The sequence below is a fragment of the Emys orbicularis genome, chromosome 7, assembly GCF_028017835.1.
Source record: "Emys orbicularis isolate rEmyOrb1 chromosome 7, rEmyOrb1.hap1, whole genome shotgun sequence".
Taxonomy (NCBI): domain Eukaryota; kingdom Metazoa; phylum Chordata; order Testudines; family Emydidae; genus Emys; species Emys orbicularis.
The window spans coordinates 117,327,839-117,340,020 of NC_088689.1; the positions used below are offsets into that span (position 1 = coordinate 117,327,839).

A 12,182-nucleotide genomic window follows, 5' to 3' on the forward strand; every position below is an offset into this window, starting at 1 on the left:
TGCATTATGGATAGAAATGCAGAACATAGTTTAACTGTTAGTCCCTGCCCCAAAGAGCTTACAATTATCTCCTACTATATGTGCGTAGCAAAATGGAACTTCGATCTCATTTGGAGCCTCTAGGTACTGAACATAATAGTATTTCACATGACATATAGATGTTATATAAAAACATAAAATACTATTGCTGGAAAGTTGCAACGTAACACTACTTTATTTCTTAGAATTCAGAACAATACACACAAGAGCTTAAAAACAGAGAGACACAAAGCGGGTGACTCCCTAAAACAGAGAGACACAACTCACTTAAAGCTGGCTCTCTGCAGACTGTCTGCTGAGAAAGACCCAGATCACATGCTTCCCTATATAGCCCCCAAACCTGCAAGCAGGACCAGTAAACCCCTTACAAATTATAGTGGTAGCATCTTATTTTAATACAGCTTTCAATACACCACAAATACAAATAATAAAATAGCACATTCCCGTTTGGAATGTTGTTTTCAGTGTTGGTATCACAATTTGAAGATATAGCTGAGATTCAAAAGGTTCAGTGAAGGACAATAAAGATGGTTAGAAGTCTTTTATGAGGATATGTCTATAGAAAGAGACTGAAAAGCGAGAGAACAGTAAACTACAAAACATAATGAGATAGAGTACTCTGAGCACAGGATGGGAAACCAGGAGCTCCCTGAGTTCTAATTTCAGCTCTGTTAGTAACTCATTGTTGGCCTTGGGCAAGTCACCTAACCTTGCTGCCTCAGTTTCTTCATCTGCATATTACCTACCAAATGATATAGTTTTGAGGATTAATTACTATTTGAACAAAACTTTGAAAATGTAAATACTCTAACAGCTTTAAGTATTATATCATAGCCTAGACTGTGGGGACAGGTACATTAGAAATACTGTGAAAGGTATATAAGCACTTATTTGAGGTATTTAAAATTAAAAATAGACCTGTTTTTTTATGTGGTCCCTTGTAAAAGAACATAATAAGGCATCTGGCCCTGTCAGTTCAGAGTCCACAAATTCATGGATTAATTTCCTGTTGTTAGCTAAGTAGTTTTCCAGTGTACTCCTTACCTTTGATCTCAAGAGCAAGGGGTCACTTGAAATTAATGGTTGGTACTTTTGATATAAAACAAAATAATTCTTCACAGTGTGTTTAGTCAGTGAGCTGAATTCACTAATACAGGAGGTCAGAACATTATATGCTGTAGCTGGCTTTAATAATGGCCTGGATAATTCTGTGACCAGAAAAACAAAATTATAGCTACAAAGGCAATGTTAGAGCCCATTGAATTTGATACTCCGGGTATTAAATGTTAGCCCCAGGGTCAGAAGGATCTCTTCCCCATGAAAAGCATTTCACAATTTCTGAGGTGCATTAGGTTGGTGGACATTCTGCTTTCCTGTGAAATAATGACAGTAGTTAGGATACTGGTCCTAGTATTACAAACCTGATGGTCCTACATTTTCCAGTGCAGAGGGCACTATACCTCACTTAAACCTTTCATTAAGGCTTTAGATGGAATATACTGGTGTAGTGAGACCTTGTTTGGATCCATTGACAAATTTTGTTGTTAAGCCATAATCAACTTGGGAAGATGCTGATGTTGGTCCATCCTCTGGTGCGTTTAGGACAATCACAAAGAAAAGTACCGCAGGGGTTTGCTCAGTACCTACCCTGATCCTGCTTGTTTCTTATTCACTGAACCATCATAATGCAAATGTTCTGATTTCTGGCAAATGTAGCATGTGACCTCCCTCTTGAGGTGAGCACAATTGGCAGTGCTTCCCTTGTGCATCAGGCTGCAGGTGCTTCTGAGCACAGCTGCAGGCAGGCAAGTACTCACACAGCAAAGAACAAAACACACAAGTATCAAGGGATGATAAAATGAGATTTTAACAAAATATAAGCAAATAACCAGCGAAAACATCACAAACAACAGAAAGGAACAGTCAGTGTCGTGACTTCAGCTTCTTAATGAAAAACACAGACAACGATTACAAAAGAATAAATTTATAATGTGTTCAGAAAAATTCCCATCATTAAATATAAGTTCATACTAATCTTCAGGCAGCTTTAAAATTAATAGAACTCTATCTGAAATGTAACTAATGTTTACCATTCTGAAATGTTTTACAAACATAGGCCCCAATTCTGCAAAATGTGTCCACCCACACAGAGCCTTGTGGGGCCTATATAGACCTTAATGGGTTTATAACTGATACATCAACTACAGAGATCACATCAAGTAATGAACTGGAGCCACTTCTGGTGTTAAATTTGAGAGCTGTTCAACAATACTCTGTGACATTGCATAATAGTTTGGATATTTGGTATAACTTTATTGAGAGAGAATGATTCAAAAATGGATAAATTTCCTCTTAGAAAGCTAGAAGGACACTACTGACTGAGGTAAAGGGACAAATTTGGCTCATTAGAACAAGAAGGCGGGCTGGGGCTTTCAAAGGAGCCTGAAGGAGTTACACATCCACAGTTCATTGAAAGTCATTGGGAGTTGGATGCCTGACTTCCTTTGCCTCCTTGGAAACTCCCAGCCTGAATAAAGTTCAGTCTCAGCAGCAAGTGTGTTGAAATGTTCATTGCAAATGGGAGGCAATGTTATACATAAATGCAATCTTTTGTCTCACATTTTAAGCAAAGTAAGCTGACGCATTAGCATTTTGCCGTGGAAAGATTTTCACGAACAAAATGGAAACGAACTCTTCCAAAAAATCTGATTTTATATATATATATAAATAAAATCAGATTTTATATATATATAATGATCTTCAGTCAGACTTGTGTAAGATGGTAAGAATACTAAGAATCTGTCCCTGAGTGGCAGTAGCTAGGTTGATGGAAGGATTCTGTCATTGACCTATCCAATCCACATTTACACCTGGGATAGGTCAGCATAACTACAGGCTACAGCTCTCAGGGGAATGAATGTGTCACACCCCTGAGTGCCGTAGCTATACCAACCTAACTTTTAAGTGTAGACCAGGCTGATGTGGCATAGCTAGGAAGAAGTTTTTTCTGCCAATGCAGGACCACCACCTGCTCAAATAATATTAGCTTTGGCAACAGAAGGACTCTTCTGTTAGTGTAGCTGCATCTATACTGGGTGTCAAGTATCGGGGGTAGCCGTGTTAGTCTGTATCTACAAAAACAACAAGGAGTCTGGTGGCACCTTAAAGACTAACAGATTTATTTGGGCATAAGCTTTCATGGGTAAAAACCTCACTTCTTCGGATGCACACTGAGTGTGTTTGTCAACATAGCTATGACGGTATAAGTTTTAAGTGTAGACCAAGCCTAAAACTAGCCTCCTTTTTACTCCTTTACAGAAACTTTCCATTGATAATGACAGTAGGGGAAAGGTTGCGAAAGATTGGCAGCTAAGTGGCGAACTGAGTATGGGACTAAATGTGAGGGGAAAATGCAGGCCGTTCAGTGAACTCTGTCCGGCAGACCCTGCCAAGATATGGTTTAGCGCAGTTCAGCATTTTTTTGTCTGTAAACAAGTCAGCTTATATAATGTGTATAATTTATGAATGCAATGAATGTAGCCAGCTGTTGACCCCATGTAATCTTGAAATAAGCGCTGTGGGATATAGCATTGCAGTGGACTCCCTTCGGTGGAGTCCTGCCTGGCCAGCTGTCCCGAACGGTCAAAGTTCCCTGCAGCCCCTCCGCGCACCCTGGGACTCCCCGCACAGCTTAAAGTGTAAGTTCTTCCTTCAATAAAGCTTTGCTTGCTATTCTCAGACTCGAGTGTCATCCTTTCACCGGTATCACGGCCCCTCTTGCGGGCACAATGACAGAGTTGCTTTCCCTATCAGTTCTCTACATTTGTCTTTTCCCTTGCTTCTTAATTTCTCATTTCCTCTGCTATCACTTTTAATTGTAACTTTGTGCCAGAATTCTTTAACCCTGCAGAGCATTTGGGGATGCAGTTTGTATGAAAGACAAAAATCATTGTAGTGTGTTGTATCATATTGCTATATGCCAAATTATTTATAGACCCACCATAGTATGGTATATAATTAAGCCAATACAGGTAGAAGTAAAACCATTTCATGGCTTAAGAAAGCTCTTCATTCTGTGGTTATATGCACAGTTCCCTTTTTTTTCTGCACGGTCTCCTAATTAATCATCCGTCATCATTTCTAACGAACCTCTCAGAGTTGCATTTAAGCACAGAGCAGAGTTATAAAAGAAACACGGAGAGAGCTGCCCAGAGGCCAGATTTCAGAAACAGAGCTAAGAATCGGAAAGGCACCCTTAGGATTCTGCTGGGAACCTCAAGGAACATTTTTTGGAGGAGTGAATGGGTATCCCTTTTACAGATTGCCTTGTCTTCCGTGCACTGGGAAATGAGAGTCTGGAACCTGCTCCCAGTCAGTAAACTCTTGACAGTGGACTAGACTGCAGCTGTGCTAATAAGTAAGAAAAACCGTAACTTCTAGCAGATGTTCTCTGCAACCTTGGCTTTGTTGCTGTCTTTTAAGACGGAAGATACTATTTATAATTTTCTACAGTATTTATTTTATACCATACGTAATCAAAATTTGCTTGCCTCTTATTTCAGTGTGAATACTTATCATGCTTATTAATGAATAGGCTGTTAATGCTACTGTAGATATCTAATCAGCTTGTCTAATGATTTAAAATGACACTTTTGTTTGATCAGAGAGACAAGGTGGGTGAGGTAATATCTTTTATTTGACCAACTTCTGTTGGTGAGCAAGACAAGCTTTGGAGGCACACAGAGCTCTTCCTCAGGTCTGGGAAAGGTACTTCCAATGTCATAGCAAAATGTAACATGGACTGGATTGCTTAAAGCACATAGTATAAGGGACCATTCAAGGTAGAGTGGCCCGTTAACACCAATAAAAGATTTTACCTCACCCACCTTGTCTCTGAAATATCCTGAGACCAACACAGCTACATGTACACTGCATACATTTTCGTTTGATTACATTTTCAGTAATTTAACATACAAACCCACCAGTAAATGATACAGTACAATGGTAAATATATCTGAAAAGTTTGTAGTATCATGTGAGTATGGAAATGCCTCTTTAAAGAGTTAATTTTTCTGTACTGGGATGATGGAAAAATGAAGAATAAAATAAAAAGAAATGAGGACGGAAAAGATTTGGAGCTAAAATAACAAGGATTCAAGGATAAAACAGCGTAAGATTCAGTCAAGGTAAACTGATCTGCATTAGTATAATATTTTTCTCCCATTTTTCAAATGGGGAAATTGAGGGTCCAGGAATCTTAGGGCAGGTCTACACTTAAAATGCTGCCCGGCACAGCTGCCCGAATGCAACTGCACTGCTGTAGCACTTTAATGAAAACACTCTAAGCCGACGGGAGAAAGCTCTCCCATCGGCTTAGTTAATTCACCTCTGGGAGAGGCGGTAACTATGTCGGCGGGAGAAGCTCCCCTGCTGACATAGTGCTGTCTAACCAGTGCTTAGGTCAGTATAACTACGTTGCTCAAGGATGTGGATTATTTATACTCCTGAGCGATGTACTTATCCTGAAGTAATTCTGTAGTGTAGACCAGGGCCTAGTGTCCTTCCAAGGTCCCAGGGAAAGTATGTGGTGGAAGAAGAATTAGAATCCAGATCTCTTGACTCCAAGGTAAAAATTTACAAACTTGGGTGTTAGGCACCCAAATCCATCTTTCGGCTACTAAATAGATGGCTTGATTTGCAGGTTTGCTGAGCACCAGCTGCCTCCATCCTAGTCAATGTTCTGAAATTACTGAAGTAAGTCCGAGAGGTGAGTCTTCAGCACATCTGAAAAGCTGGGCATTTTAGAAACCTAAAGGTGAACTCGGGTGCCTAACTTGAGGCACCTATGTTTGAAAAAATTGATTGCCGGTGTTGTGCTCCCCATTTACTGAGAGAAATATTATAAAGCTCTCTTTAAAACATTACATAATGGTACTGCTGCAGCTATGACGCAATAATAAAGCACCTCCCATAGCTAAAAAGTGTAAACATAAGTGAAATCTAGTTCAATACTCTGATTACATCAGCTTAAATAATACCAGAACTAAACGGTAAGTACCGTTGCATTGTCTCTATGAGGCTCAGCCCTCCCTGTTAGGATTTGTATGTGTTTAGTCCAATTTTTCAGTAATTTGAATGTGTTTTAGCAGAAATATGATCTAGCCATGCACCTGTGGATTTCACCATTGGCTGTAAGTCAATAACATAGGTTGAGTTAGATTTTTGTATCTTTAGTAATGTTTATGGAAGAAGAACTGAAAATCTGTATGAGGCTTGCAAACGGAATTTTAAAGAAATGCAATATTTCATATTTTTTCAAGACCCACTGGGTCTTTTCTTACACAAAGACTTTTTTATTGGTATGATTTCTGTGTCTTTACATACAGATTAGGCAACAATTAAATAGCCCATCTTAGGGCATGTCTACACCACAGCCCTAACTCAACCTATGTTATTGACTTACAGCCACCACAGTAATTACAGCCAATGGTGAAATCCACAGGTGCATGGCTTTTCAGGAGCTATACTGCCATCGAGGGCAAGTGGTCTTGGAGATATTGTGCAGGCATGTGGATGGCCATGGCATGATTCTTTGAAATTCGCATGGATCTCAGAAGGGCATTAAGTGTCAGGCCAAATCTGGTTCCCACTCCACAGTAGCAGATGGAGGCCAAGCTTGGCTCCCTTGAGACTGAGCAGTTAGAAACACCACAGGTCCAACCAGACTCATGCACTTTCCTGACCAGCAAAGAACTAGCTCCCCACAGGATATAAACACAGAGAATGGAGTGGGACTTGGATGTTACACAACACCTTGTTTTCATGAACTCAAAATTAAAAATAGTTCCTCTGCAGCAGAAGTTTCCAAACCTGCGCTTGCTGGATCACTGGGGATCTGCAGAGTAGTTGCTGATGGGTCATGGAAAACTGATAGGTCACAGGATGCTAGCTCTTTTCCTTTCCAGCTGCTAAATCACTTTACAGAAGCTAAAATACACTAAATACTTTCACAGTGTTATTTTTCCATGTAAGGAATTGCTGTAGTTGCCACAGACAAATTATGTGAGTCAGAATGGGAGGGAATGCACTCATGCCTGAGGACGTTCTTAGTGAGACAGTCTCTCTCTTAAGATGTAGTCCATCATATGAAAGTTTGGGAACATACTGGTCAGTACTGCCTTGTTGTTTATATGTGAATGATCAGTAGAACAGATTTTCTGTACTTCACACAAAAAAACCTAGTTTAATCTCAGCACACTATGCTGTTTACTAAACATTAAAAGTAATCACTCTTGTCAGTCTAATACAAACAAAAATGGCTTCTCTTACACCCAGTAATAAACACAGTTATGTAAGTCCCTGGAGAATGTAGCCCATAGGGCTAGCCTGCTAGCTTGTTTTATTATATACCGCAAGAACATGGAAGTAACGGTTCAGGCAATAGGATGTTGACAAGAGGTAAGTTAGTAAAATAGTGTACGTGGAAAGGAAGGAGGGTAGAATGAAGGTTGTGGTGTGTGCAGAGACAACCTGTACCTGCTGATAGTGGGGGGAGGACACAATTTAAAGGTTCGGCCTCGAGTCATACCCCCCCACAAGGCTGACCACCCTCCTTTACCCTCAGTCTCCCATTCCAGAAAGCAGCGGCCCCTCCCTAAGCTCCCAGATTTTGCTCCTGCCTCTCCTTGCGGGGTGCAGCTCACCGGTGCCGACAGCTGCTGCACAGGGAAGGGGGACCTGCCACACCATGTGACCCACATTCCCCCCTCCCCCACATGTCATCTTTAGGTGGGTGGTCCACAGAAATTTGGTAATGGCAAGATGTGTACCTGCAGGGGAAGGAGTGGAGGGTAGACACTAAGGTGACATCTTAATTTCCTTAATTTTGTTTATGTGCATGTAGCAACCTCAGATATTACACTACAAACTTTGTGTGTTAATTTATAGCTAAGGGGCTGTGTCTTGTATTTGCTAGTTGAAATGGGGCTGAGGCATGTGCTGATAACTAACTGTTATCGTTTATTACCAAAAGGCTATGGCCATCGCGGTGAGCATTTTTCCACTTCTCCTTTGGAGAATGATGGCATTTCAGACAAACTTATTGCAGGCTAAAGGAAGTAAGTAATTTTCTTCTAGTGATACCTGAAGCTTTTGTTCTTTTGCCATTTATATGCTTATATTTTTCACCCATCATGATTTGTTCTCCCGGGGTCTTTGTCACCTTGTCCTTCTAAATTGTCAGTCCCATCCTTCTTCTATCTCTGCAAATATTTATGCCTTGTTTCCTTGTTCAGCATACATATGTTCCACACATATATGTAGGCTTGGCAGAATTCAATTTTTTTTATTATTTTAATGGATAATACCAATGTTTATTTTAAGTCTTTTTTCCAATTTTTATTGATTCTAATTTTCACAGTTGGGCAAAATTATGGGTGTGTGTATCAGACAATTATTTAATGACAGCAGGTGTTGTTATTAAAAAAGTTAAGGCTTTATACCAGGGGTCAGCAACCTTTCAGAAGTGGTGTGCCAAGTCTTCATTTATTTACTTTAATTTAAGGTTTCGCGTGCCGGTAATACATGTTAACGTTTTTTAGAAGGTCTCTCTCTATAAGTCTGTATTATATAACTAAACTATTGTTGTATGTAAAGTAAACAAGGTTTTCAAAATGTTTAAGAAGCTTCCTTTAAAATTAAATTAAAATGCTGATCTTATGCCGCCAGCCTGCTCAGCCCGCTTCTAGCCTGGGGTTCTGTTCACCTATGCCTGCAGCGGGCTGAGCGGGGCCACTCGAGGTCAGGGCAGAGGGCTGGGTGTGTGGAGGTGCAGGGCAGAAGGCTGGGTGTTGGGGGCGACTCGAGGTCAGGGCAGAGGGCTGGGGTGTGTGTGGAGGTGCAGGGCAGAAGGCTGGGTGTTGGGGGCGACTTGAGGTCAGGGCAGAGGGCTGGGGGTGTGTGGGGGGGTGCAGGGCAGAAGGCTGGGTGTTGTGGGGAGGTCAGGGCAGAGGGCTGGGTGTGTGTGTGGGGGTGCAGGGCAGAAGGCTGGGTGTTGGGGGCGACTCGAGGTCAGGGCAGAGGGCTGGGGGTGTGTGGAGGTGCAGGGCAGAAGGCTAGGTGTTGGGGGCGACTTGAGGTCAGGGCAGAGGGCTGGGTATGTGGAGGTGCAGGGCAGAAGGCTGGGTGTTGGGGGGAGGTCAGGGCAGAGGGCTGGGGGTGGGGGGTGGGGGTGCAGGGCAGAAGGCTGGGTGTTGGGGGGAGGTCAGGGCAGAGGGCTGGGGGTGTGTGGAGGTGCAGGGCAGAAGGCTGGGTATTGGGGGGAGGTCAGGGCAGAGGGCGGGAGGGTGTGTGGGGGTGCAGGGCAGAAGGCTGGGTGTTGGGGGGAGGTCAGGGCAGAGGGCTGGGTGTGTGTGTGGGGGTGCAGGGCAGAAGGCTGGGTGTTGGGGGCGACTCGAGGTCAGGGCAGAGGGCTGGGGGTGTGTGAAGGTGCAGGGCAGAAGGCTAGGTGTTGGGGGCGACTCGAGGTCAGGGCAGAGGGCTGGAGGGGTGTGGAGGTGCAGGGCACAAGGCTGGGTGTGGGGGGTGCAGGGCAGAAGGCTGGGTGTGGCGGGGGTGCAGGGTAGAGGGCTGGGGTGTGTGTGGAGGTGCAGGGCAGAAGGCTGGGTGTTGGGGGGAGGTCAGGGCAGAGGTTCTGGGGTGTGTGTGGAGGTGCAGGGCACAAGGCTGGGTGTGGGGGGGTGCAGGGCAGAAGGCTGGGGTGTGTGTGGAGGTGCAGGGCAGAAGGCTCGGTGTTGGGGGGAGGTCAGGGCAGAGGTTCTGGGGTGTGTGTGGAGGTGCAGGGCACAAGGCTGGGTGTGGGGGGGTGCAGGGCAGAAGGCTGGGTGTTGGGGGGAGGTCAGGGCAGAGGGCTGGAGGGGTGTGGAGGTGCAGGGCACAAGGCTGGGTGTGGGGGGGGGTGCAGGGCAGAAGGCTGGGTGTGGCGGGGGTGCAGGGCAGAGGGCTGGGGTGTGTGTGGAGGTGCAGGGCAGAAGGATGGGTGTTGGGGGGAGGTCAGGGCAGAGGTTCTGGGGTGTGTGTGGAGGTGCAGGGCACAAGGCTGGGTGTGGGGGGGTGCAGGGCAGAGGGCTGGGGGTGTGTGTGGAGGTGCAGGGCAGAGGGCTGGGGGTGTGTGGGGGGGTGCAGGGCAGAAGGCTGGGTGTTGGGGGCGACTCGAGGTCAGGGCAGAGGGCTGGGTGTGTGTGTGGAGGTGCAGGGCAGAAGGCTAGGTGTTGGGGGGAGGTCAGGGCAGAGGGCTGGGTGTGTGTGGGGGGGTGCAGGGTAGAAGGCTGGGTGTTGGGGGCGACTCGAGGTCAGGGCAGAGGGCTGGGTGTGTGGAGGTGCAGGGAAGAAGGCTGGGTGTTGGGGGGAGGTCAGGGCAGAGGGCTGGAGGGGTGTGGAGGTGCAGGGCACAAGGCTGGGTGTGGGGGGGTGCAGGGCAGAAGCCTGGGTGTGGCGGGGGTGCAGGGCAGAGGGCTGGGGTGTGTGTGGAGGTGCAGGGCAGAAGGCTGGGTGTTGGGGGGAGGTCAGGGCAGAGGTTCTGGGGTGTGTGTGGAGGTGAGGGCAGAAGGCTGGGTGTGGGGGGGTGCAGGGCAGAAGGCTGGGTGTGGGGGGGTGCAGGGCAGAAGGCTGGGGTGTGTGTGGAGGTGCAGGGCAGAAGGATGGGTGTTGGGGGGAGGTCAGGGCAGAGGTTCTGGGGTGTGTGTGGAGGTGCAGGGCACAAGGCTGGGTGTGGGGGGGTGCAGGGCAGAGGGCTGGGGGTGTGTGTGGAGGTGCAGGGCAGAGGGCTGGGTGTGTGTGGGGGGGTGCAGGGCAGAAGGCTGGGTGTTGGGGGCGACTCGAGGTCAGGGCAGAGGGCTGGGGGTGTGTGTGGAGGTGCAGGGCAGAAGGCTAGGTGTTGGGGGGAGGTCAGGGCAGAGGGCTGGGTGTGTGTGTGGGGGTGCAGGGTAGAAGGCTGGGTGTTGGGGGCGACTCGAGGTCAGGGCAGAGGGCTGGGTGTGTGGAGGTGCAGGGCAGAAGGCTGGGTGTTGGGGGGAGGTCAGGGCAGAGCGCGGGAGGGTGTGTGGGGGTGCAGGGCAGAAGGCTGGGTGTTGGGGGGAGGTCAGGGCAGAGGGCTGGGTGTGTGTGTGGGGGTGCAGGGTAGAAGGCTGGGTGTTGGGGGCGATTCGAGGTCAGGGCAGAGGGCTGGGGGTGTGTGGAGGTGCAGGGCAGAAGGCTGGGTGTTGGGGGGAGGTCAGGGCAGAGGGCTGGGGGGTGTGTGGAGGTGCAGGGCAGAAGGCTGGGTGTTGGGGGGAGGTCAGGGCAGAGGGCTGGAGGGTGTGTGGGGGTGCAGGGCAGATGGCTGGGTGTTGGGGGCGACTCGAGGTCAGGGCAGAGGGCTGGAGGGGTGTGGAGGTGCAGGGCAGAAGGCTGGGTGTGGCGGGGGTGCAGGGCAGAGGGCTGGGGTGTGTGTGGAGGTGCAGGGCAGAAGGCTGGGTGTTGGGGGGAGGTCAGGGCAGAGGTTCTGGGGTGTGTGTGGAGGTGAGGGCACAAGGCTGGATGTGGGGGGGTGCAGGGCAGAAGGCTGGGGTGTGTGTGGAGGTGCAGGGCAGAAGGCTGGGTGTTGGGGGGAGGTCAGGGCAGAGGTTCTGGGGTGTGTGTGGAGGTGCAGGGCACAAGGCTGGGTGTGGGGGGGTGCAGGGCAGAGGGCTGGGGGTGTGTGTGGAGGTGCAGGGCAGAAGGCTGGGTGTTGGGGGGAGGTCAGGGCAGAGGGCTGGGGGGGGTGTGGAGGTGCAGGGCAGAAGGCTGGGTGTTGGGGGGAGGTCAGGGCAGAGGGCTGGAGGGTGTGTGGTGGTGCAGGGCAGATGGCTGGGTGTTGGGGGCGACTCGAGGTCAGGGCAGAGGGCTGGAGGGGTGTGGAGGTGCAGGGCAGAAGGCTGGGTGTGGCGGGGGTGCAGGGCAGAGGGCTGGGGTGTGTGTGGAGGTGCAGGGCAGAAGGCTGGGTGTTGGGGGGAGGTCAGGGCAGAGGTTCTGGGGTGTGTGTGGAGGTGAGGGCACAAGGCTGGATGTGGGGGGGTGCAGGGCAGAAGGCTGGGGTGTGTGTGGAGGTGCAGGGCAGAAGGCTGGGT

The 12,182-nt window shown here is 47.9% G+C and overlaps 1 protein-coding gene across 7 annotated transcripts in view; it reads left to right on the plus strand.

Moving 5' to 3' along the window:
* Positions 1–3,547: 3,547 nt before the first annotated feature.
* IL5RA (interleukin 5 receptor subunit alpha) overlaps positions 3,548–12,182 on the plus strand; it is a 33,713-nt gene continuing 25,078 nt past the window's right edge. Inside the window, exons 1-4 of one of the 7 annotated variants that reach the window (XM_065407172.1) lie at positions 3,658–3,737; positions 4,360–4,456; positions 5,741–5,806; positions 8,072–8,156. In XM_065407172.1, the coding sequence (XP_065263244.1) occupies positions 8,075–8,156 (82 nt within the window). In that variant the 5' untranslated portion in view covers positions 3,658–3,737; positions 4,360–4,456; positions 5,741–5,806; positions 8,072–8,074. Of the gene's footprint in view, positions 3,738–3,762; positions 4,457–5,740; positions 5,807–6,067; positions 6,090–8,071; positions 8,157–12,182 lie in introns of those variants that run through there. The other 6 variants (XM_065407170.1, XM_065407174.1, XM_065407171.1 and 3 more) reach the window with 6 other exon arrangements.